The sequence below is a fragment of the Mus musculus genome, chromosome 10 (genome assembly GCF_000001635.26).
Source record: "Mus musculus strain C57BL/6J chromosome 10, GRCm38.p6 C57BL/6J".
Taxonomy (NCBI): Eukaryota; Metazoa; Chordata; class Mammalia; order Rodentia; family Muridae; genus Mus; species Mus musculus.
In genome coordinates, this window is record NC_000076.6 from 108600137 (window position 1) to 108627687 (window position 27551).

At 40.7% G+C, this 27551-nt stretch overlaps 1 protein-coding gene across 13 annotated transcripts in view; it reads right to left on the reverse strand.

Annotated features, from left to right (window-relative positions):
• The window catches only part of Syt1 (synaptotagmin I), a 513331-nt gene that overhangs the window by 102487 nt on the left and 383293 nt on the right, over positions 1-27551 (reverse strand). For all 13 annotated transcript variants that reach the window (XM_030244984.1, NM_001252342.1, NM_009306.3 and 10 more), the window contains one exon: positions 27117-27284. In XM_030244984.1, coding sequence (XP_030100844.1) covers positions 27117-27284 — 168 coding nt within the window. The remainder of the gene's footprint in view (positions 1-27116; positions 27285-27551) is intronic.

The window sequence follows — 27551 nt, forward strand, 5'->3', positions numbered from 1 at the left end:
ATGAGGGGTGGCAACTGTAGACACATAGCTGGGAAATTTTAATACACGCTTTCAGCTTAGTGATAGCAGCATGAAGTAACATGGAGGGACTTCAGTGACAATTAGGGAGTCTGTTCAAGGTGACAGATGAGCCCTGTCTCTAATCATGGCTCTTAGTGGTCTCACCTGCATGGTTATTGCTTTTTCAGTTTTTGACTTTTTTCTCTGAAGTGGAGATCCCCTGTTCTCCTTCATCCCTGCTTAAAGGTTATGCATCTCACTAGTGTGCCTCGAACATGGTCTTAGCCATCCAGCTTGTTGCAGCCGAGTTACACTGGGAACCATGATCGCATCTCTAAGTACATCCAGAATTCAAGATCTCTCAAATTGTTCATTTTGCAGAAACAATTTCGTTTCCATCTGGCTTGCCTAGGGGAGAGTTCACTGGTGGTTTTTTTTTTTTTTTTTTTTTTTTTGTTGTTGTTGTTGTTAAGAAAATTGGAACATCATTAGGGAGTTCAGTGGATCCTTGCATGAACGTGTCATGTCAGTAAATCACGTAAGCAAAGAGAGAGTTGATAACCAAATAAGCGGGACGTAAATTTGAATGCAAGCCGTTCTCCTCAAAGGTAGCTGCTTGCTTCATTTTTGCATGCCTTCCGACTGACAGCTGGAGGGGCCCTGCTGGGATGGCAGGGAGTGTTTCATTATGTAAAGCATAGCACAGATTTCTATGAGAAATGACTACCAAAGACAGTTTTAAAACAGCGTATGTTATGTAATTACGACTTATTTTAAGCCACGACAGCTTTCCTCTTTATTTGTAATGGCATTCTGTTGTCAGCTTTAGCATCACGTCTTAATGAAGGAAAGTTAGTAAGTTTCTAGACCATACGAATGAGAAAATGGACCCATCAATTTCTGGTCAGTTGCATCAGAAGGGATAGCATCATCTTCCCATGCTCTCATTCTTATGTAAGACTCATTTTCTGATTTTTCTTATACAACATCCCACTGAGTGGAGAGCTATCCTATCTTGTACACTTGTAAAAACCCCATAGTGCTCTATGCCTGTGTGTACCAACACCGTGCCTTCGTGTTGTTTGCAGATAGTTATTGAAATGTAGGTCATAAAAGCATTAGCTGTTGTACAACATCATGCCACAGAAAGGATAACATGAGGAGCTTGAAGTAATCCATATTTCCATTGCTTTAATATGCAAATTAGTTTTTTGGCAACTAAAGAGCTGAAGAGAGTATATAGTTTTGAATTACTGCATAAATTTAAAATGGTCTCAAAAATCTTTCAACTAATACAAAGAATTTAAGAAATTCTAGGTAGAATATCAAGAATTAAAAGCTGAAAAGACTGTCCGTTATCGAGAAGAGGCTCCGGGCAATTAGACTCTTTGAATATTTGATAACATGTAGTTAACAGAGGTGACTCACAGACACAGAGAAATACTGTGAGATGCTAAGGGCTAAAAAAGTGTTGTAGGCTTACGTTTATGGGAGAAATTACCAAAAAGATAATGTATGCTAGTGAAATGGGATTTCTATACATATGCAATGGAGATTAAAGGTAGAAAAAGGAGCCAAAGGTTTTGCTTATAGGTGAAGGGGAGGGGAAGGCAGAGAGCAAAGCTTCCTGAAAACTGCTGTTTCAATTACAAATCACAGGCACTCCTCAAGTGTATAAGCATACAATTAGACAGGGGCTGCTGAAGAGGTCCAGTGCTATATAAGTCTGATAAGACCTCAGTTTAAAGTTGGAAAGAGATAACTGACTCTCCAGTGTTGTTCCCATTCTGCTCCCCATACGTCACACAATCCATACACATGCATGTGCATGCGTGCATGCATGCCGCACATGTACACACACACACACACACACACACACACACTATGTTTTAAGAGTTAACAGAATGAAATGGTGCAGAAGCAAACTGGAGCAGCTGCTGCGGAGCTCACTGAGGAAACAGTTTCCTTGGCTGATAAGTTAGATAAATCAAGAAAGGAAAACAGACAGGAGATGAAGTCTGTATTCATAAGAGACAGTGGCTTCACAGAAATTGCAGGCAGCCAGTACTGTGCTTTTGGTGGCAGTCAGCCTGCTGATCAGTGTTGGCTTATCACTTGCTAGCTGTGTGATCTGAGAATATTCTTAGCCTTGTTATCCTTATCAGCAAAATGAAAATGCTAACACTCACACCGAAGGAACACATGCTGTATACACAACAGAACCTGGCGCGTAGTAAGAGCTCAGGAAATGTTTGCCGCTGGTAGTAAGAAGCTATCCTCAAGAAACAATTTCTGTATTACTATTATAGCCATCATCATCTCCGTGAATGGACAGGTCAGGAATTTGTCCTAGGAAATAACTGTCTAAGATAATATGACTATTAAAACCCAGAGCACAGGTTTGCACCACACCAAAGTCCGTGCTTTCTCTTCTTTGTAATAAACGTTTCAGAATGCTCAATTTTCCCCTTTATACTGCATCATATCTAATAATACCCAACACTCACTATATGGTAGAAAGACTACTGTTAGCACAAAGTACCTGAACTTGAAAAAAAAATCATATGTCAGGCTCTCCCTGGTGTAGCCGTTCACAGCTAGATTCTTCATATCGAATATTATACATCACCTGTTAAGCAATTTGTAATTGCTTTCATGCCATCCCGAGTGAACAGGATGCGGCAGTTAAAATTCCAAAATGACCACCTCAAGGTCTTCCATGGACATCTGTAGATGTTAGGTGAAAGTGCTTCTTGGAGGACCTGAGGATGTCCAGACACAAGCTCCCCGTTTCCCGGGACACTCCTGAGGTTGCCTCAGCTAAATTGATTGACTAAATGGAGATTTATTGCATCGCCTTGAATCAGAAGGGATGGCAGAATCTCCCGCTCTGTCCTCATAGAGATTTAATGAGGTCAAATAAGATAAAATAGGTAAGGAAAGTTGTCTGTAATAGAAGGATAAATGAGACAGAGGTATTCAAATCATGAATTGGGAGCTTAGAATCCTGGTTTGCCCTTACATGTTGAGTGACCTTGAAGAGACCTTGTTTCCTCCCTCAGTTTACTACTGGATAAAATGGAGATGATAGCTGTCAATTTCTAATGGTTGTAAGGACTTCATGGGAGAGGATATAGATGTCACTTAGAGCAATCCCTAGGACATGGTAAATGCACATGTGCACTAGTTTTTCATTATTATTTCAATCCAATAACATGTATCCATATGCAGTTGACACCAAGTTAAAACATAATGGCTATCTTTGTACATTCTTAGTCCTTGGTACGTCTCCTAGAACAAAGAAGATCTATTTTCATGAATTTAATTAATGACTGGATAACGGCATCATGTGTATAAAGACTTAACCTGAGTCACTTTTCTCACTAGTTGTTCTTGGACTCCTGAAAGACCATGAGTAGCAAGGAGTGGGGCTTAAGGTGTACCCATGTGGAAATGTGTTTCTCACCTGGCATGGGCCATCTTGAAGGGTTTCCTTACTCCCACAGGGACAATCAGGGCCTTTGCACAAGGTGGGTCTTCTGGAGCTGAAGCCCACTAAACCTTGTGATAAATCACAGTTTGCATTTAAGCCCCCCCCCGCCCCCCCCCCCCCCCATTAGCGCTCTCAGCAGCCCTGAGTTTGGATCCACAGAAGCCTGGCTGCAGTAGTTTAATACATGCTCAATGGGACATGTGGAAATGAAAAATCACAAAATCCCTAGCAAAACATCAAAAGATACCAGCCTAAAATGCAAGGGGGATAGCCAGGCTCCTATTTCAAAGAATGAATTTGGCCTTTGGTTTTATTTATGAGCAATTTTATGAAAGGCATTTGACTGGCAAGGTGAGATCAGAATGAAGAAACTGAAACACCATTATGAGATTATAAGTATAAGTACTATTTAAAAGAGTGTCAAGTACTTAATGCAAGGCATTGGATTACAGTGTGAAAAGGGACATTAATGTGATCTTAAATATAGATGGATTGTTTTAATCAACCAAGAAAGAATTTGTGTATCCTTTAGTATTTGTGTATATTTCGACAACTTCATTTATTGCTTTCTCTATCCTCATTCCTTCTATCTTTTCACAAAGAAAATTCTATAAGCTAGCTCTTCTTAAAAAACACCTGTTATTTTTATCTCCATGGCTATATCATTTCAGAGACCCTTCAACAATCTCCTTACAGAGGCACAGTCTTGAACACCTCCCCACTACCAAAGGGTTGGTCTTTAATCACATAAGTGATGTGCCCTCTGGTTCCTTCTTCACTGTAAGGATAATGCGCCCCCTCCCGCCTTGAGCAGCCTTGTTTACTTCTCTGGCTCACCCTGCCTTCCATTGTTCCCCTACTCAATCCAATCAGATCTGTGTCTGAATGCTCCCACCACTCACCCTCCTTGCCCTTTTTGGAGCCCTTATCTGACAGTTTAGAAGTCCTACTGTCTTTTATAACACACTTCAATTCGCATTTTGATCATTTTCTCCCCTTAGCTTCCCACTTCCACACGGCAACAGCCCTTCTGTGTTGGCTCGAAGCTCCCATGGTACAGATAAGGTGCCTGATTCATCTCCATAGAGCATGCCCAGCAAGGCAGGAACTTCAGATGGAGGCTTGCTGAGTTGAACCATTGAATTATTGAAACCTTCTATGGAGAAACCACTTCCTTGGCTTTTATGCTTCACTTTACATAGTCAAATGTGGAAAGTACTGAGCCAGTGACGGCAGAGTGGGGCTGGAAGAGAGGGCGTGGGCTTTGGTGGTCGTGGTTTCCTGGATCACAGTATTTCGGAGTCTGGCTGCTGAGAACTGAAATGCAGGCTGCAAATTGGAGGTTATGTATGCCCCTGAGAGGGTTCCCTTTACTCTTTCTGTGTGAGATGGGGACAGCATCACTTCAGGATTTGCAGGAAGGCTGAAGGTTTCAAATAGCATGTGTAACTTGGAATGCAGTACTCTTAATTTTATGAAACCCTGGACACATTAAAAACTTTGGTATATTCAGAGCACTTCTGAAGATAGTAAAAAAATAATTGCCACAGATTAGTGAGGGAAATGGATAGAATATTATCTGTGAGTTGTTGCCTAAAGCAAGCCATCAGACTTACAGTATAAAGTGGCAAGACTTCCTAAAAGGATTATCTATTCCCTGTCTGTAGGGACCACCTCACAGGGAGTCTGTCTCCTTTTCGTTATAATTTCATTTCCAGCTAAAATAGGCAAAATTTTAGAACTAACAAGGAAAAATGACAAACTATAGAGCTGTTTTGTTCTTCTGGTCCTAGAGTCACTAAGATATTTTCTGCCTGAGATCAATACATTTTTTTTTCCCTAAGGTTGGGAAGAGAATACATAGGCTTGGGCATGTCAAATTCAACATCTTTTTTCCTTTATGCTGGAGTTCGAAAGGAGGGTCTTACGAATGCTAGGCAAACACTCTACCACTTAGCTATATCCCAACCTGTTTTCTTTTCTGTGACATGGTCTTGTTAAGCAACCCAGGCTAGCTGTAAACTGTTGCTCTTTCTGCTTCTGAGGGTAGTCATTATGTGAGAGTCAGCTTGCCCAAGGCGCAACAAATGTATCAACAAATAAATGTAACTCTGTTTACAGACAACAAATGTATATAAATGTATCTATGCCATTGAAAGGGAATGTGTGTGTGTGTGTGTGTGTGTGTGTGTGTGTGTGTGTAATCTAACATACTGAAATTAATATAACAGATTTATAAAGTGCAACTTCCAGTTCTCAGCTTCAGAACCATTTCTGGGCTGGAGAGATGGCTCAGTTGGTAGAGGTGCTTGCCCGAAAGCCAACTTAAGCCACTTAAGTCTGACACCCAGGATCCATGTGATAGGTGGATTCAGCAAGTTGTCTTCTGACCTCCACACAAATGTGCATGTGTGCACATACACTCCCCCATCACACTGTAAGTTCTAGTGTTAAAACTAAAACCAACAATATCAACACAGCTATTACCAGTCAGTTCTCCCTTACAAACATAGTAGAGTTAAAAAAAAAAAATCTGTGTATTGAAAGTCACTAAAAATAGACAGCATCAAGATAATGGTCTTTCATTTTCAAATACTGAGTCAGGATATCAAACATCTCTTGTTCCTCTCGGGAGAAAATTGGGATTTTTTTTTAAAGGGCACATAATCTACAAGCTTGCCCTCTTAGGTTTGCTGCCATAGTCCATTGTGCCTCTCTCCTTGTGCACATGAACAGTGCAATTGATGTCTCTGCTCTGATGGCCACATCTCATTCTGCCTCGCCATTTGGCTTCTTCCAGCTCCTGCCTGATCATATTTTGAAATGTCACTCATGTTTATGTAAGCCAGTGCACAAAACAAAGTTAATTTAACTCACAACTGCGTGTTAATATTATTACTTTTGACACCATGGAAAACTTATTAACTATAGCTTGTCACCAACCTCTCAGAGAACACAGCCCAGCTCCAACACGGAGAGAAAAGGAATTTTGATGGAAAGGTGTGTTGGATCCCTAGAAACTATAAGAAGTAAACTAGCTAAGTTTTACTTTAATAGTGTTAAAATGAGCCATCTTTTACGAAAGGCAGGAAAATCTGTCCCATTTTGTGAGTTTACCCTTTAAAAAGCATTATATGTTGCAATGCTTTTAGCTTTAGTTTTTTCCTATAGCCATAGAGCTAGCTCTGTATTTGAAGATGTGGAGAGAGTGTTAAGCCCACACTTTACTAGTTAATGAGCATCATATAATTATCTTAGGGTGTAGAAGAAGGAAGAAGAGAAAGGGGGCTTCGGATCCAGGGCATGTTTGCTAGTGTTTTTCGGTAGTGGATCTCACTGTACGCTGATAATAACCTGTGCAGAGGTTTTCCGTTTTCCATCTTATTCAGGAGGGAATTAACGCACAGCGAGGCCATCAGACACCTTCAAGTTTGTAGAGAGCATGTTTGGGCAGTTTGAACGAGTCTGACTCAAGACACCTCTCCTTTTTCTCTTTTTTTCCTATGAACTCTTCTCTGTAGCCATATTCAATTTATATAGAGGAAAAGCAATTAGGAAATGTGGGCTTTATATGGACTGGACTACTCTTTTTCTGGTTTCTGTAAACTGCAGGTTTCATAGAAATGATGTGCGTGTGCGTGTGTGTGTGTGTGTGTGTGTGTGTGTGTGTGTGCGCGCGTGTGTGTGTGCGTGCATTGCATATGGATATTAAAGGTTAACCTTGGGTATAGTTTCTCAGCAGCATTGATCCTTGTTTGTTGACAGAAGGTCTTGTTCTGAGACATGGTGCTCCCTCGTTAGGCTACTTGGCTAGCCAGCTGGTAAGATACCCTTGGCCCCACCACGGATAAAACCATCTGTGTATTCCACCATGCCTGGCTCTTTAACTTGGGAGCTAGGAATAGAACTTGGGGCTTCATGCTTATGCAGCACGTATCTTATCAACAAAACCATCTTCCTAGCCCTAGAGGTGATTTCATAACATTTCCTAAACTATCCAAACCTGACTTTTTAAAGGAAAACTTGACCCTGATAGCTAAAAGGCAAGGGAAGCTGAAAAGCAAGTTCTATGAATTTTTGTATGAAGTTAAGTGTGAAACGGTATTTTCTTTGTTCAGTGACCAGTGGGCTCCTGTTCCATATTCACTGAGAAGGAGATTATATGCTGCCTTTTAGCCTAGAGACAGCCCTTTCCTACCCAGGAAGGTATACTTGTCATATTGGGACGCTGTGATTTAGAGTGTGACATTGTAAGTACTGGGAAGTCATGTTTCCTGAGCTTCTGATGGGCTGGCTATGGAAGCAAAGCTCCTTAGCTGTCAGGAGCAGGTCAAGAGTCTTGGAGAAATGAATGGATTGTTTGGCAGAGCCCTGACTTCCCTGCTCTCTGCAGGGTGGGGAAACATCTAAAGATTGCTAGAATGTGGCAAATATGCCAGCCATTATAGTTTTCTGTGGTGGTCAGGAAAAGAGAGAGCCATCATTTGATAGCTTCTTACAGCTCAGCTAGCATTACAAATGTAAGTTCTTAGAATAACCCAGGTTTTGAGAAAGTATTTTTGACCAGTGTGATATTTATCAGAGTTGTTGACATCCTTAAGCTATATATTTTCCACCACACTCACAGATTATATAGCTCTTTATTTTGAGTCATTCCATTGTTGAGTATGGAAAAGCCACCACAAAAGTTTTCTTTGCCAGCCATTATTGAAAATGGAGACCTAGTTAATGTATATGTGCTGCTAACAGGGCTTTTAGAAAGTGAGAAAGAAGAGGAGGGACAAGGTGGGTGAAGCCCCCTTTCTGAGGACTCAGGACCCCTAAAAAATCTCTTCTGAAACTGGAATATTCTGGGTCAGCATTTGAAGAGATCATGATTTGTTATGTTCTTTGTTATGCATATCTGTGTGTGTGTACATTTCCTATAGGCACATTAAAGATGGGAAGAAGATACTCTTAGCACCCAACGATATTTATTCTTATTTTACGTAACTATATACAAATGCTTCTACACCTCCACTATAGTGCAATTATATCTGTATTTATAAATTTATAAATGCGATTTTATATTTGCCATTTCTACTTAACATACTAATGGATTTTACCACATAATTATATCTAATGGCTGCCTAATACACCTGGTATAACTTAGAGACTCTACGCATTTTGCTAATGGTGAGCACAGAGCCCACTTTACTGTGGGTAATTGTAAGTTGGTACAAGAACAAGAGGACCTCCAGTAATGCAGCTGTGTGGCAGCAGAGGGCCAGTTTGTTAAGGTTTGTTTACCAGAGCTTATTATAATGTGAAACTTTATACTCTGGACTGATTGTGCATGTGTGTGTGTATGTGTATACTAATAATCCTTACTAAAATAAAGTTTTCAAGAATTATTTTAAATTTGCAACATTTGGACACCTTTTTTTTTGACATTTCCTACCTGGTACGAAAGTCAATTCGATGCGACTTTTGTCTTCACTATAGTCATCTCACTGCCCAATGAGGGCTGCTGCCTGTGGGCACCTGCCCAAGGAAGATAGCCAGAGGCCGGGCTATGAAAAACCCACTCTGCTAAACTCACTCCCTAAATCTATCATTGTAGCGCACAGCTCCAGGAAGCCCTTCCCTCCATTTTTCACTGTCAGCAATGGATTACTTTAAAAGAAACCAAACCTTCAACTTCTGCTATCATTGTTTGTCAAAGTAATTGGAGAGAGTACCTGATGGGTCTCTGAAAGTGCAGGGGGAGATAAGGAGGCAGGGAGGAGAGAGAGAGAGAGAGAGAGAGAGAGAGAGAGAGAGAGAGAGAGAGAGAGAGAGAGAGAAGATAGTACATGTAAGCTTTGCTGTAGATGGATGATGTGGCTCCTTTCCTCCAGTGGCTTTGCCTTTTAAACACTTTTTTTTGATGAATTATCCCACAGGAGATCTTCATGCCTGTTCTCTTACCTTGAAGCAGAGTCAGGTCTATAAATCTGTGCCCCAATTCTTATCTTAAAAAAATCTTCCAAAGAGGTAGGCGCTCTCTTAGATGTCTGCTTTAACATTTAACACCTCCAGAAAGGTCTTCTCTGTTTTAATTGGTTCTTGCTACACTTGCATGTCTGTCTTTCTCCTTGGACTAAGGGGTCATTCCTTATCGACTTAAGAGGATAGCTGACTCCCTAATTAATGCACTCACCACGGAGATCTCTCATTTTAAGAGATTCGGGTTCATCCTTTTCAAGAGTCTGAATCTGAAACTACATGGCTGGAAAGGAGGGTTTGAATTAGACACCCAGGTCTGCATGGCTTCTAACACACATGAACATGCAAGGTGAGGCAATATTAGCAAGCTCATTGATGCTCTAAGGTGATGCAAAAGAGACAGCTCATTCACATTGGCTCATAATTGTCTATAATTGACTCATAGACACAGACTCAGAAAGGTTGAAATACTTGGGGCATGGAAGAGTCCAAACAAACACAGGCTTTAAATCTGAGGTTTGTTTTATTTCTTGTTCTTGCGACCTGAGTTTTGAGTGGGAAGGCTGAGGCAGACGCTCAGGAGATGATGTCAGCAAAAGATGAGTTTGGATCCAGATGAGTCCTCAATTTCCACAGGCTCAGAATATGTTTAAACAATGTCTATGTTAAACTGAGATCCTTGGGAGCTTTTAGCTTACCGTACGAAATCTTTGTTTAGGGATGTCAGTGCTTGCATTTCAGAAGAGCCATTTCTGTTCTCAGTGCTGAAGGCACGAGCACGTACTCTTTCTCTGGGAATGAGGCATGCTGAAGCACTTCTTAGGGAACAAGGCACAGACGCATGTGCGCATGTGCGGAGTAGCGAGGAGGCGGGTGACCCCATCAGGACACTGAGAGCATCAGTTGCGGGCTTGTTGTGTTCTGCTCTCAGCCCCCACTCCTGCTTTCACCCTAGCACTCTAACTAATGGCTGACTGGGTGGGCAAGCGGCGCTGGGCTCTCCTCAGAGGACATCACACAGCATCTCAGGCATTATCTGCCAGTGGAGAGTACACATGATGAACCTGTGTCTGCTCCCAGTTACTTAAGTTCTAGCCCAGGGCACTGAATTCATTACGAGCTGAACGAGAGGATCTGAGAGAAGCTTAGATCCTTGTGACTAGGGACTGGATTTTTCCATGAATGTATTCCCTGGTGACTTATAGAACATATCCTGATAAACACTGATTTCAGACTCTAACCTGAACCCCTCAAAGAGTAGTTCTCACCTAAATAAGCCCTACAAAAACTCAGCTTTGTCCCATCCTTATTTCTTCCTTGGTTGATTGTGTTTTATAGGGACAGACACCACTTGGAAAACAAATCTCACTTTCCTCCACCACATTAAATGATAAGAAGAATGATAAAGATACAGGATTTAAACAGCATGTGTGTTACTTGAATAGGTAAATTCTGAGCTCTCTCAATTGTTAAAAGAGAAAGGCCGAGAGGCCCCAAAACCTTGGGAGTAAAACTTTTCAACTCCCCAGGAAGCAAACGGGGCTCCTCAGAGAAAGTCACTGACAATGGGTCTTTAGTCAGTGATGACCTTGACCTAGGGTGGCCAGCTCCAGAGCTGACACAGTCCTCTGGACGTCTAGCCAGCGTAACAGGGCCAGAGCTGAGCAGATCTCTGAAATTCCTCACAGTCTCACAAAATATAATGGAACTAACATAATAGTCAATGACAACTGTACTAATGTCACTGCTTTGCCCCTACCAATCATATTAGAGGTTACCTAACTCTTGTGAAAAATTCCCCTCGCCCTGCATAAAAGGGGACCTGTGAGTCCCTTGAGTCGTTGTGACTTTGAGGTATGGCTGTCCCCTGCATGCTGATAGTTTCTGCAGAATAAGCCCTCTTTGCCTTTGCACACTATTTGAGTCTCGGGTCTTCCTTCAGTGATTCTTGGACCCTAACTAAAGGAGCCAGCTGATCAAGTCAGATAGGCTGGTTGGCTAGTGAGGTCCAAGGGGTCTTCCTAACTCCATCTTCCTAGTGCTGCAGTTACAGATACGCACCACCATGCATGGATTTTTATATGCTTCTAGGGGCTGGAATTCAAGTCTTCATGTGCATGGTAGCCACTTTATTGAGACGTGTTCCCAGACTTGGTACCATATTTAAAAGCCTAATGTCTCCCAAAAGCCAATTACCAGTACTTTGATTCTTTCCTTAAACTATTCATGAACAACCAAAATTAGGGATTTAATGAAGTTCCTGATTCAAAGAATGTTTCTTAGATAAATAATAGTGAATGCAGGCTCTGGAATAAAGCACACACCTATGTCTCTGACCATTCTTTGTAGGTTGCTTGATTTCAGAAAAGTCTGTTAGCTCCTGTTGGTCTCGGTTTCCTCACTTATAAACTAAATGTCTATAGCACTGTGAGTGTTCATCAAGGTAATGGATTTAATAATTTCTGTTTTAAGTTAAGTTGTATTAATTGTGTTTATATGACAAAAGGGATTGACCAACAAATACAATGACAAAATTAAAGTGTTGAAGAGGAGACACAGCCAGGTGATAGAAGAAGCAGGGCATGGGGGTATGTTGTATCAGTTCCAAGGTCTCTACAAGTCACCTGAGATAAGCCGGCTGCTAGAGGTAACTGGTAAGAGCAGCTAATACAAGGTTGGAAAGTTAGAAATAGAAATGATGACAGATCTTCCTTTAATAAATGTCATTTCATTAAAGTACTTCATTACTGCTAAAATTCAGACCTGGCAAGAAGTGTTTAGAAATTCAGACAAAATCTCACATCAATGAGGATTTCTAATGCAGGAGTGTTACAATATAGTCTTCAAAACATGGGCTTGTTTTTGTTTGAAGAAAGGATGAATTGGGGATTGGTGGTACACATTTGACTGTCACATGGCTTTGGAAGATGTGTAGTGCAGGGTTTTTCTATCCACCCTCCTGACATGACTTGGACCTCTCATAAAAGGTAAGTTTTAAAACAGAAATCTAAGAGAGAGGTCAGTACCATGTTTCAAGTTGTCTTCCTTTCTACTGCTTCAAATTGCAGTCGTTTCTACTAGAGCTACTCATTTCTGGCGGCTCTATTGATCTGTAGAAATTATTATTTTTATAATGACAAACATAGAACAAGAATGCAGAGCTCAGTATCCTAACACTGCTGAATGATGTTGATAGGTACCTTTTACTGCACCGTGAAGCAAAGGCTCAGAACCCCAAGCATAGCAAATATTTAATTTTAGAGCATTTTTCAGACATAACAAGGCCAATACACACACACACCCACACACCCTCACAGAGAATGTGGCAACACACATAGAAGACCTGCAAAGCTGCAAAGCTTCAAACCAGAGAAAAATCCCAGCACTGAGAAGGGGGAATGAATACAAAGTGCTACCCAAGACAAAGATGCAATTTGCAATTGATACTTGCTTGGAGAGGGAAATGAGTTTTTTTCCAATTGAGTAATACTGAGTATATCAACCACACTTCTGGGCAGGCCCCATACTTAAGAGAAAATGGCCAACACAAAATGGCCTTTTTTTGGGGGGGGAGTTGTTTTAGTTTGTATTTTTTCGTCTTACTGATTTAATTTTCATTTGTTTTGTTTTATTTTTATTTTTTTATTTTTTGAGAGGAGGTTGGGTGCATAGAGAGGTGGGAAGAGTTTTGGGATAAAGGAAAGAATATGATCAAAGTAAAGTGTACAAGAACCATTTTTTTTTTTTAAAGTCAGGCATGATGTGTGTGCCTTCCGTGGCAGTTTAAATAGGAATGGTCCCCAGAGTGGGACTGTTTGAAAGGATTAGAAGGACGAGGAAGTGTGGCTTTTTGGAGTAGCTGCGTGTGGCCTTGTTGGACAAAGTGTGTCAGTGGGGATGGACTTCGAAATTTCAAAAGCCCATGCCAGGCCCTCCCCCCCCCCCTGCCTGAGGATCTGGATTTAACTCTCAGTTACTGCTCCAGTGCCATGTATGCCACCATGGTTCTTGCCATGATGATCATGAACTAAACCTCTGAGACTGAGCAAACATCCAGTTAAATGTTTTCTTTATAAGAGTCACCTTGGTCATCATGTCTCTTCACAGCAATAGAACAGTGATTAAGACAGCTTTAATCCCAACTGTTGGGAGGCAGAGGCAGGTAGATTTCTGTAGGTTCGAGTCCATCTTGGCCTATATAGTGAGATCCACAGCCAGGGGTACACAGTGATACCCTGTCTTGAGAAGAAAAAAATAGGGAAACCTTAATTTTCCTTGAATAAAAAAAATAGTTTTGAAGGGAGTTTCTCCCATGTTTAGGGTATATCCTTCTAAATTGAATTTGGGAAATGTGACATTAGTCTTTGGTTCTTAAAGTATAATTAGCAGGTGGGATGTTCTGCACCATGCAGGTCATCATATCTTGTGTAAAGGGGTGTGAAAGAGAGATGCAGTCAGTTCCCTTTTCAGAGACATGCTCTGTGATAGACTACGGGAATGGGGAATAATGGGTGCACAGGATGCTAACCTTTGTGGGATCGTCACATTTATCTGTTGAGAAGGGGTGACTTAGAAGAGAATTTCAAGTAGTCAAGAGTCCTGTGATTGGACATGCTGCAGAGACAGGCTGCTGTGGTTCTTCTTGTGCCCCTCATGAGTGACCTCGGAGTTGGGTGAATGGGAATGAAGAAAATAAATGGCTAGCTTGTGAAGATTGTGTATGTGTGGAGAAACTGAGACACTGCCCAAGCACTGGTCCTCTGATTTCTTTCACAGTTAGAAGCTAATTTACATAATGTACTAACCAGTGCCTTCCAGTACAGTCTGATTGCAGCCCTCCTACTGGCGTCTGCTTCTCCACATGTAATTCATCTTTGTTTTTTGACCTCTTGGTCATTAAGGTAGGCATAATCGCGATGCCTATGCAATAGTAGTAGCATCAAGAGTAAATAATAGAACATAACACTTGCACGGCGCCATTCTCGTGACACTGTATAGAGGTGACTTTAAGGTCCTGGTAAAGCCATATTGAGCACTGTGCCAGACTTTTCAGATAACAAAGCATCAGAAGTCCTGTTTATCAAAAGGGAATCAAAAGGCCTTAGAATATAAACTTAGAATCGGGCAGTCCTACTGAGGCACTTAGCTTTCACTGTCTTCATCATTTTCAGTGCACATAAGGCATTAGTAAGGTACAGCTTGGAACACCAGTGATCTTAAAGAGATCCGTGTGTCCTTCCCTGCACAGGTTGTAAGTGAAGCATCGCTGACTATGCTACACAAGGCAGGTGACACAGGCTGGTTTTGTGTGTCAACTTGACCTGAGCTAGAAGGAGCCTCAGTTGAGGAAATGCCACAAGGAAATCCAGCCATAGGCATTTTCTCAGTTAGTGATCAATGGGGAAGGACCCAGCCCACTGTGGGTGGTGCTCTCTCTGGGCTGGTGGTCCTGGGTTCTGTAAAAAAGCAGATTGAGCAAGCCAATTAGCAGCACCCTCCATGGCCTCTGCATCAACTCCTGCCTCCAGGTTCCTGCTTGAGTTCTGGTCCTGACTTCCTCCAGTGATGGACTCTAGATCTGGAAGCATAAGTCCAATAAACTCTTTTCTATCCAACTTGCTTTTTGGACATGGTGTTTCATCACAGCAATAGAGAGCCCGATAAAGGCAGTAGTCCTTTCAAAGGTTGCTTTCTATACTCCATCTTTGTGACATTGGTGATCTACAAATAGGTTCAGATAAAAACATAGAAGTCCAAACTCTTCCTAAGTTTTAAAATTCTAATCTCTATTTTTTGGCACTGAGATATAATTAAGCAAGTGTTTTTAACATTGTATTGGTTCAGTGTTAAACTAAAACACACACCCACTTCCTACTTTTAAACATAGTAGAAAGTAGGAATTCCATCAAATACTTTGTGAGACTATTGATTCATTTATATAAATATGACAGATCCAACTAAAGGACACTCGGTTAACTTGATGATCAGTAGCATCATCCATAGACTATACTGTATGCAGCCTAACATGTGAGAAACCTTGACCAGAGGTAGGTTTGAATTTTCCTTTTTGGCTAGAATTGTAGGACAGACCCTCCATTTCATCAACAAATGTTAGCCCTATGTAGTAGTTAAGTCAGGACCCCAAATTTCCTGGATATGCTCTCCATTCCATTATGAAAGCTGACTGGGTGCACATAGAGCTTTCAGGAGGATGCTGGCAGCTGGGTCTGGTCATAGGGTGAGGAAAGAAGTCTCTCTTCGAGAAGCAACAACCCAGGAAGCATATTAGGATGGTAGACAGGTGGTTCACTTAGGTTGGGTTTGCTGCGGTTGCTTCCCTACTGCCCAAGGCTCTGCAGTGTGTGAGGTGCCCCAAAGCAAGATGTCTCAGGGATACCTGCTTGTATGCTGCCCCCAGCAGTTTACAGCATTTTGGGGGCTTGTAGGAGGAAAATGGCTGTATGTCATTTGTGATTAGGAGGCATTTAAATAGAGTAAGAGGAGAGGGTAAGAAGTGATAAGAGGGAGAGGAGGGAGAAAGAAGTGAGAGAAGAGAGGGAAGAGGATGGGGAGATATTATATGACTGTCAAGAAAACAAGGGCCAGAACCTGTTTTTGAGGAAGCTGTTGGCCAAGACTTCTCATCAGCTATATAGTGGTCATTCTACTTCCCCTTCAGCTAACTGCAATCTGGGAAGAGGGAACAGGGATGGTAAATTATACAGAGATTGCCACTGGCTCCACAGTGGGAGTGAAAATATCCAGTGGCCCTCTAGGTGGTTCTGGAAGTTATGTTTTTTTGTTTGTTTGTTTGTTTGTTTTTTCATCCATAAGACAGAAGCAGCTATTTCATGGCCTTTTTTTTTTTTTTTTTTTTTTTTTTTTTTTTTTTTTTTTACTGTAGGTATTTCATATTTGACATCCCTGTGTTGAAAAGTAACTTATGTGTACATAGTCTATTTTGCAGTTTTCAATGAAGAAATGAGGTCAAAGAATTTGAGTGATTTGGAGCGGGAGCTGTGTACTCATTTGATGGGTGACACACTTCTTCCTGAGAGTGACACACTGAGATGTGTGGAGACAAAAACACAGGTAAATGGGGCATCTCTTCATGTTGTTGCATTGCATGTCAGATGACAAGGATGAAAGCTGTGACATGCTGCGTGTGGTCCAGGAGAGATGGGCACTGCTGATGAGGATGGGGGTGGGGGCGGGCACTCACTGGGAGGTAAGAAAGAAAGACAAGAAATATGAGTGGATCCTATGCAATAGATTTTGTAATATGCTCATATATGGAGCTACCTGCAACTCAGTCATCCCAGGTTTTAAAAAAATATGGTACATATGATATATACATATATACACATATATATTGCATCTATACACTACCCATTTAGATTCTCTCCTAGAAGACCCACCCCTACTTTGTCTCCATCCCAACTCTATATCCTCTTTACTCTTTATAACTCACCTTGTGTGTGCTGCTGCTATGCACATAGGTGTACAGCTATCACTGTGGAATGGACAACTGACCAGGGGCCAATTCTGTGAAGAAAACCGACCCTCTCTCCAGCAGCCATCAACATACCAATAGATATATGCTAGGGCTATGTTCTCACGAGCCTTCTCCATCTATGCTAGAATGTTGACTATCTTGATCTGGTGTAGGCAGCTGTCACTAGGTTCATGAGTGCGATGGTCCCATCATGTCCAGAAGACAATATTTTGCTGCCATCCTTTCCTCTCTCTCTCTCTCTCTCTCTCTCTCTCTCTCTCTCTCTTACTATCTGCCCTAGCCACATCCTCTTCACAATATTCCCAAGACTTGCAGTAACTGGAGATATACATGTCCTATTTGGGAGAAAACCCTTGACAATCACTTCCTCTCTATATGTTGTCTAGTTTTTAAGTGTCTATGTTAACTTCTGGCCACTTCAATAACTAGCTTCTCCCATGAGAGTTGATAGCTGCATTAAGGGTTAAGGATAAGTATTCAGAAGGCATTTTGATATTATGTCCCTTTCTCAAAATAACACGTGGAGATGGATTATAACACGTGGAGATATATAGTGTTTGCCATTTACAAATTCTTGATGCCATAATAAAGTCCAAAAAAGACCAACTGGAGATCTCCAGTAAGCCACCACATGAAAGTGAGTAGCAAAATGAACTGGTTCTGATATTTAGAATAATCTCCCAACATAAAGATGTTAGGAGAATTTAATTCTGCAATTCTTACCTAAAGGAAGTTGGGTGTGTGGAAATGACTGTATCCGAGCCCTGAGTTCTTACTAGCTGGTCACATGATGTAAACCTGAGTTTCTGATCTATAAAAGGAGACTTGAGAGATGAGAATATTTGAAGACGCATCTCTAAACTTTTAAGAGAGTATCTAGAGGGCCATCTGCAGCCCGAGTTCTCCAGATGAACTGTTGCATGCTTTGTGTTTGGAGAACCAGTAGCTGAGGATTTTAATAGCCATCTTAATATATACTTCATAAATTTTGCATAATTTAATAATAAACTTAATCCACATAGTTCGATATATCTATAGGACTATATGACCACCATTACCAATTTTAGAATATTTTCATCACTCCAGCAAGAAACCCATAGTCACTACCTGCCATTCTCTATCTTTACACCAAGCTCTTCCTCTCTCTCAACTGTCAGGATACTGTATGCATCCTATTGTGCTTCATCAGTATTATTCCATCTCTCAGTACTACATGTCTCTTCATGGCTGAATAATATCCCACTGTGAGGTAGATCCTCTTTTTATCTTTTTATCAACTCACCAGCTGAGGAACATTTAGGTTGTTTCTGCTTTAATCTATTGTGAAAGCACTGTTATGAATACTCTCGTATGATAGCGTATGCACACATTTCCTTATATATGTAGGAGTATGCTAGGCCATATTGTTGTTCTACTTATGATTTTTGAGGAAACGTAAGATTATTTTCTAAACTGTTGCATCTTTTCTATTGGCAACAGACACAGTTCCTAATTTCTCTGCATCCTACTTAGCAATTGTACTATTGGGGTCAAAACAAAACAAAACAAAACTTGTTAGTTTAGGGAAGCCTGAAACATTGGCAGCACTGTGTATGTCCCTTCTTCCATTCCACCTGCTGAGCCTTCCCCAGAGCTGGCCTTTGTGGAAATATTAATATACTCCACAATTCCTGCTCATCACATCTAGGTGCATTTTCCTCTACTGAGGCCATCTGCAGTATCTTTCGAGCTCCCAGGCTTCTCTGTCTTCCCAAAGGAAACATGTGAGTCCAGGGGCCACAGCTATGCTTTTTCAGTTGTCAAGAAAATGCAGGCTCTGATGTGTATTGCATCACCCCCAAAATACTAATATGTATTGTTTAACTGGTAGCAAATATTATTGGAAGTGTTTTATGTAACTCTTTGAGAATGTAACTTTCCCCACTTATATTAGTAATATTGACTTAAATAATAAGAGCAAATGCTCCTTGCAAAGAAGTAGTCTCATAGTTAGATTCGTGTAGTTGAGTCTAGAGCTTTAATCTACTCCTTGGTTCTGCCTCACTGCCTAGGTTGAGTAGAACTATTTTATTTATCATATTCCCAGGAATTAACACAATCCTTGTCCCATAAAAGGGGCAAACCACCTTTATGTTGAACAGACAGAAGTACAAAATTACTTAGCAGTATTTTAAAGCTCTTGTTCACAGGCAGGGATGAGTCCCTGTTCGCCTCTCTCTACTTATATAAGCCTTGACTGCTCCACGAGTCTTCCTCCTCCCGCTGGAGCACTAGTATAACCCAAATGGTGACATTTCCCCTAGTTGTGGAGTAACAGATTGTAATGGATCAAAGATTTCACAATACAAACATTTGGCCTGCCCAAAGGTAGGTAGGAGGAAGACAGAAGGTAAAAACATTTCATGTGAAGATTCGCAAACAGGATAATAACAACAACAAAAAAATGATGCCAAAACACACGATGAGCTCATCAGAAAAGTTTACATTTTGAAAGATTCAAATATGTGCAAGATAGAACAAGACATTCTCCTGCCTTGCTTCCTACTCAAGAAAAAAAAAAAAAGAAAGAAAAACAACCCTTGTGGAATCCGACTCAGAGAGGGAGAGTAGTGTACTAGTTTATCCCACTTTTCCCTTGTTCCTTCCATTTTGATTTGTTCCTGGTTCAGCTCCCCCTACTCAGGTTTTGCTCTGCCAACCTGTCCTTCCCACTGCTCTGCTCAATTTTACTTGAAGTTCAGCTAACTAACTTTCACTTCTTTTATGCTTTGGATAAAAAGAGAGAAGAAAAAAAACATCCTAACACCTACACTCAGTTCTATTTAAAAAAAAAATCGATTTCCTTGGCACAACATGTATCAAAATTTATGAGAAATTCATGAAATTCAGTGAGAATTTGCCCCACAATAAGCCTTTTGAGAGACCACAGAGCACGGCTAATGTTCAGAACATTTTGCTCAAAATCAGAATGCGTGCCTCAAAAGAACACCCACCTGGCTGGTTTCCACTGTAGCTAAAACTCTCTTGCCTTTTCAACCCATTATCACTGTTGGGAGTCTACAAGGTTTAGGGCCAATTCAATGGAATAGAAAGGCAAAAACAAGCCACGGTTGAGCAGGAGGGGCCGAAGAATGTTCTGTACAAAGAGAAAGATATTAAAAGATGGGGGCTGTAACCCCAAAGTATGTAGGGCTTGGCTGCAATCATGATCACCGGGACAGATGGACATTCACCTTTTGTTGTTAGTATGGCTGATGATCCATGTTTGTAAAAGAAAAATTCTTACTACATAACTACACGCTAAAGCTTATTGTATGTCTTGCGGACAAAGTAGGCACAGAAAATAACCCTGCGCTCTTTTGAGGTCTGTTAGCATAGTGGCCATGCCGCAGAGCTAAGGGCAAGTGGGTTCTGGAGCCCAACTGTGCTGGCTCTAAATCATTGCGAGGCTTTTATGTTCTGTGTGGCCCAGGATAAATTCTCCTATTCAATATAAGAAGTGATGACACAAAGAGTAACACCATGGGTTGCTCAGGGACCACATAAGATGAGCGATAAGAAGCAGAATGTTCACTAGGGCGAGTGTGAGTGTAAGTGTGTGTGTGTGGGGGGTGGGGAGTGGATGGGGTGAGCGGCTTCATGTTTGATGTCTAGTCTAAGTTCTCAGAGCTTAACCCTTTTCAGTCTAATTTTACCAGTTCAATATTTAAGGGACAGACTGTCACTAAGTTACTTACTCCAATCTTACTCCTCAAGACACCAATTCAAGTTTTCACTCTTAATTGGCCTTGCCTTTGCTGATCTCTTTTCCTCTTGGTTTCTCTCTGTTTGTTCAAATTCTGTTCAGTTAAAGACTTTGTTACATTCCCCGTGTTTGTGTGGGGGCAGACACACGCTTGGGTGCATGTTTCTCAGTGTCGCTGTGGAGATCAGAGAACAACCATCAGAGTTTGCTCTCCGGGGATGGGAGAGGCTTGGGTGTGGTCACTCACACCTTTAATCCCAGTATTTGAGAAGCAGAAGCAGACAGATCTCCATGAGTAGGAGACCAGCCTGAACTATATCAATAGTTCAAGGACATCAAGGGCTACATAGTGAAACCCTGTTTCAAAAATAAAACAAACAAAAAATAACTTGGCTCTTTCCTTCTGCCTTGTAGGTCCTAGGGTTGGAACTTCGATCAATCGTGAGTCAACAAATGGCCTAGGTCACCCCTGCTCAGCTTTACAGCTCAAGCTCTTCCATGGAGTCTCCTTATGCCTCATCTCTTAGCTGATGTAGCATTTGGTTATAAAATCTTATTGGTTCTTTGTACAGTTTCGTTAGTCATTATTTCACACTAGAAAAATTTACCACATTGACCAACCATTTTCTATGTACATTAGCCATCTGTTTTATACATTGTGTTTCTTTACATGCTCATGTAATACATATTCAATATATGTTTTGGTTGAATGAAAGGAATGTATTTATTTAAATTTTTTATGGAAAGTAAATCCCTTCTGCTTTCCTTGTATTAATACACATCCATGCACACAACAGTGATTCATTTGTGTTAAAGAGTATCATTCAATTTTAAGGTTTTACATTTTAGATGGAAATCATGCTGATTGTCTATGAAATAATACCTTTGTGAAATAGTAAAAACGATCCAGTTAATGAGATTTTGCTCTCTTGTATAGATTTACAATACATTATAATATCTAAAAGGGCTATCCGATCAATATGCATGGACAGTCCTATATCCCATATCACCACACATGCCTTAATCCACTGCAAACTATTAAAGCAAAGTGGCCTATTGCCACAGGTTTCAAATAAGTGAGCCAAAGTTGGTAGTTTGCATTAAAATGTAATTTATAGCTACATTTTAGGGTCAAGAGGATCAAAAGAGACTTAGAAAAAGACTTAGGTGAAACAGTGTGTGGATTTCAGAAATGCATGTAAAGTTTGCTTCTAGCACTGCTGTGTGGACCTGGACAAGTTACTGAAACGTCCTGCGGTCACTGGTTTTCTAGCGTTATGGAAACTATTACTGTGAGTGTGAGCATGCAGACGCTGGTGCTAGCACATCAAAGGGTCAGCGAGTTTGGAGAGCCAGGCCTTTGTGTGGCTAGTCCTGTGAAGGAGAAGGTGGCGATGGAAGAGGAGCAGTGGACACTAGTTAGATGGTGTTTTGACAGTATCTAGAGTCTTCTTCAAGGCCAGCTCTTGCTTTAAATGAGTCTACTTTATATTGCTTTTATGAAGGATCCTCAATTAAATTATTAAACTGTTAGGAGCACAATTCTATGTGATTTGAAATTAATCTGTGTCTAAAATTGCTATGTCAATATATGTATATCAATACAAATGTATGTATATATGTACATACCTCAATATATATGTATATCAATATATATGCTATTTTAAGCACATTATGAAGCTGACAGTATTTGTTATATATTAAAATACAATTAGTGGTTGAAATTCTGACCACAGACACATAAAATATTAAGTGTGTCTATGCTTCTGTAGGGTAAAGTGAAGTCGATATATTTTGAGTCCCATAGAATGGATCCACAGATACTGAAAATCCTACAGTGTATCATGGTCTAATATACTATAAAATACTCCAGTACTGCTAAGTTGTATCTGTTGTACCATATATTTTTTTAACAGCAATTTTTTCTAGGCATAATATACTTGGATTTGGGTCATATTATTTGAATTCTCCTTGGAACCTATTCTCACATTCCTCTGATTTTCATTTTCATCTTTTGAGTAGAGCCCTCGTTGTTTAATCTTTACTGTTAAAACTTAGTTAAAGCTAACCTGTATGGCTCTACATGAATCACAGAAAAGATGAAGATGAGGTTCATGGGAAGGAATGTACAGTGAACCGGACATTACAAAAAAAAAAAAATAGCAGGAGGAAACTGTTGTTTATGTAACTATCAACTAAAAGTATCAGCAACAATCTTCGCATGTGTCTGCCCTGCACCCCCCCCCCCCCAACTTTTTCCATTGGGCAGGAGTAAGCCTGCTCCTGTCTGGAAGTGCGCTATCTATGGCCTCCTGAAAGGCTGTGGATGTAAGTGAATGTTTTCAGGGTCCTTCCTAAACACGGCAGCCTGTGAGTGACAGGCAAGGTTACTGTTCATGTGTCACTTAGAGCTGTCTGCACTCTTGTTTGCTGGTATGTGTTGGGGGAAACGTCTCTTGACAGCTTGAGTTGCCATCAAATTCCTAAATGTGCTTAGAAAACATCACTTGTTTGATGATCTTTGGCCATAAAGATGCTGTAAGAAATAACTTTAACTCATTTCAGAGAAGTAGCACGTAATTGACCACTGGAAGCCAAAAAACCTGCCATTTGATTGAAAATGTATTCTCAGAATGCTTTTCTGTGAAGTAAATGTTTTTCTAATTAGGCTTAAAAATGTGAAATTTTCTTGCAAAATTGATTTCCCATTAAAGACCTAAAGTAGTTTCTCTTCCCTTCTGCCTGGGTACTAATTAAATTATGCCCCAACTTGTTTTAATTCAGCAATCAATTTTTTTCCCATTTGCACTGGATTACAGAGGCTCATTTAAAAAGCACTCTAACAAATTCACACAAAAAGAGGTGATAGACTTACTTTCTACTGGAGAGAAAGCAGCAGCAGGCCTGAGAGCTTGCAGCTCACCAGGGCAAATGTGCAAGCAAAGGAAAAAAATGTGCAAATGAAGACAAAAATGTCCTTGTGTGTTCTATTGCTCTGCATTCCTTGGACCGTCTTAGAGATGAGAAGAAAATTAAGAAAGGAAATATAAGGTATGACAATGCACTGCTGTCCCTGATACTGGATGCAGGGATGAGACAAATTCTAAGCTAAATTTATAAAAACAGGTGTGCAATTCATCGCTATTGACCATAGGATTTGGAGTAATGTGAAATGAGTAAATTGTTCTGAAAGTATGATGGTTAGTTCCAGATATGATCTTGGGTGAGATGAGAAACTGTACTTTGATTGATCAAACAAAAAGAGAAACTTGAAAATTTCAGCACAAACGGCCTGACGCTGTTCCTATTGGAGGCCTTACACAAAAGGAAGAGAACTATGTGTATTGTTGATATACACACAAGGCTTGGAGGCTGCAAACTGAGCAAAACTAAATAAAGTTAAAGGTTTTATATGGCGCCACCTCCTGAGAGAAAGGTTGTACCCTCTCCAGGGTCAAATTCCATTGTCACCTGTTGAAACTTGTGGAGGTGAAAAAGGAAGAAGTCAGTCATATTCAACAAAGCAAAGAAAACATGGCAGCGAAGCGGAACCAGCTAGAAGCTTTGTGTATATGTGAGGAACACTGAATTAGATGGGAACCTCACTAGCAGTGGAATTTAACAGCTGGAATCTGGAGCCACAGCGCTTAAGTCTCCTAGCTGAACCTGTGTGGAGTGTGTTCCATCCCAAGTTGTGACACAAGCCGGTTGCCCACCCTTTGTAAACTGCTTGCACATGAATCGTCACTAAACTAGCATGGCAAGCTTTTGCTCATGGCACTGCTTCGTATCTGATGACTTAGGTTGCCAACTCTTCCCTGATTCTATCACTGTTGCAGGTGTGAAACTCTGTGGGCCTGCTTTAACCTGCCTTCTATCCAAGTCTCTGATTGAATAGCTTGCCGCTGTTAGGCTTTCTGGTTCCCAAGCTGCCCCTTTAAGTCTTTTTGACATGAGAGTGATTTAAAATTGAGAGGTGAAATGAAGACTGAGGATGGGAAAAGAGTTCTTTGAAGTCATTAGAAGTAATGTCTGTCCAAGACACCAGTTTATTCACACACAATTGTTACTTTGTGCAGTTGATAAACAGTAGCAGAAAACAGCACAGCACATAACACAGAAAACAAGGAAGTCCTGAACTAGGAAATGTAATTGGGTCTTATTTCCTTCACAGGAGAAAGGGTCTCGCTGCCTCTAGTCGTCATGCTGAGCTGAGACACATGAAGTGACATGTTTTAGGAAGTTTTTTTACATCACAATGGAGGATATGACCTCTCCACTGGACCACAGTTACTCTTCCAGAGTGAAGACCAAAGAGGAATGTGCTCAAATGTTTATTTAAATCGAATGGTTTATTGTTTAGCATTAAAAACATCCAGTGGCTTGTAGGCAGTGCAATGTTGTGAGAAGATAAGAGTTGAGTTGGTGTAGACAGAGGAAAGATGAGAAGAAGGAAATGGAGACTGGCCATGAGGAGAAAAGGGGCAACCAGTCACTCCTCTACTGAAGCATCACTGTTTGCCAGACGCTATGTGAGGAGTTCTACAGTCAATCTTATTTTTCATGTTAGGCCACTCTTTAGAATAAAACAATGAATTTGAGAGGGCTTAAGTGGTCAGGGCTAATAAATGGATTAGCTAGAACTGAAATGAGGAAGGACTATGATTTTAAGGTAAGTCTTTCCTCAGAATCCAGTGTAGCTGGTGATAAAAGGACAGGTTGGGGTGGCAGAAGAGGCGATTAGAGACTGTTACCCACACCTGTTGTTTTCGCTAAAAAGCATGGCAGTATATTTCTAGGAATCTGGTCATTACTATTTCCAGAATGAGTTGTTTTCCATGATTTGGGTGACAGATGTAGTTAAGTTATGGGAGAAGAAAACAGAAGAAGCTTGGGGGGGGGGAGAGAACACAAACGAACGAGAGAGAACGAGAGAGAATGTTGTCTACTTAGATCCAGCCTGTTAGTTCAGTGGTAAGTCTCAAAGCTCCACATTTATTCAAGGAATTATTGTAAGAATACAGACCACCAGGCAGCTTTCCTAAACACATGCAAAAACACCTCAAAGAAAGCCACTGGTGGTGACTGTAGAATCCTCCTCCATGAGCTTGGTAAGCAGGGAGAGCCATGATCCCAGGAGACATAGCCTTGCCTCGTCAGATATAAGTGGGTCATAGCCAACTGAAAGGGAGTGAATTAATGACCATCAGTCAGTAAATATGTGTTACATTCAAATAAGAAACAAAAACTCATGGAACATCTTGCTAGTTTGTTGCCTAAAAATAGTATTACTGAATAATTGGCTTTCTTATCATATGTTTTCTTGAATTGACATCAGTATTAGCTCATGCATAAGAAAGAATTATATATAAAACCCTAAAAGTTAGAAATTTGGTATTTTTCAGGATTCTTCTATTGGTGCCTTTTCACAATAGGGCAAATTCTGATCTCAGTATTAAAGAATGTGATGTTTGATTAATATTATTTTTACAAAGCAGTGATTAACAAATCATTTTGCTTCCTTTTACAGAACAAAATAAAACATATTGTGGTAAAAGTTTTCATATTCTATTAGGGGTCTGAAGCTTGTAGGTGTCAGCAGCTGAAAGGGTTCTCGTGGTGATGAGCTAGGCTGAGATCTATGTGGTCCCAGAGAGACTATACATAGAGATCCGGGAAAATTATTGCCAGGGGCTGTGAACAGAGTTTGTTTAGAACTGAGAGACGCTAAGGGCTGTTTGTTTTACTAATATTAGCCTGCTGAGACACTCACACAGACCAACTCCCATGCCAGGCAGGCAGAGCACAAGCTGACAGAACTGGTTACTATGGAGTGTAAATGCAGTGTGGATATTGAACTCTTTTTAAATGACAGAAACATAATACTGGGCTATTACAACCAGGAGAAAAACAATGTGCACAGTACTATGAAGATGTGACTCACTTAAAAAAATGGACTTAATATCAGCTTTTGTGTGTAATCGTTTCTTCCTTCCTTCCTTCCTTCCTTCCTTTTTCTTTTAACCCATTATGCTTCTATGTCTACATGAGAAACAAACCTCAATATGCAGACATAGTCAGGGGAAAGTGCCTGTTCACTTCACTGTGACCGTTCTAAAACCCTCGCAGACAATACAAGATGATTGCTCGCTGTCTTTTAAAATTGTTTATATTCCCAGTGCATGTTATCTCTCTATTCTCTTTTAAATCCCACCCAGATGTCCTGCATATATTTTAGCAGGGTCACACAACCCCTCTGAATGTTTTGGCAGTGTTAGTTTTTAAAGGCCCATGTCCCCCTTCAGGAAGATCATCTCTCTCTGGCTTAGGATTTGAATAGCAACAGGTGAATGAACACAGCTTTGCCATGTTAGAAATGCAAATGAGTTTCCTACCTCTTCTTTCTCAGCACTCTGGAGATCGCGCCACTCCTCGGTGACGTGGCCAAAATCCACGGTGTTCATAGGAACTTTGAACTCTCCAATGATGTCGTGCTTGGAGAAGCGGTCAAAATCATACACAGCCATCACCAGTGTCTTGCCACCTAATTCCGAGTATGGCACCTGCATGGGAGGAGATGAGGGGAAGACTTCCGGTCACAGGATGCTAGGGAGCTGGTACTCATTAGACAGCTTTTGATATGTGTACTAGAGAAACAGAACAGGATCTTTTCCATTATGTTGAGTCATTTAGTCAATTTCTAGAACTTGAACTACTTGAGAGAAAAATGGGAAACTGCTCTAGTGTTTATTATTTTACTACGTTTTAGAAACAGTTGGTATTATCTTCCTATTAGTTACACTATAAATACTTCATAATCAATGAAAGAA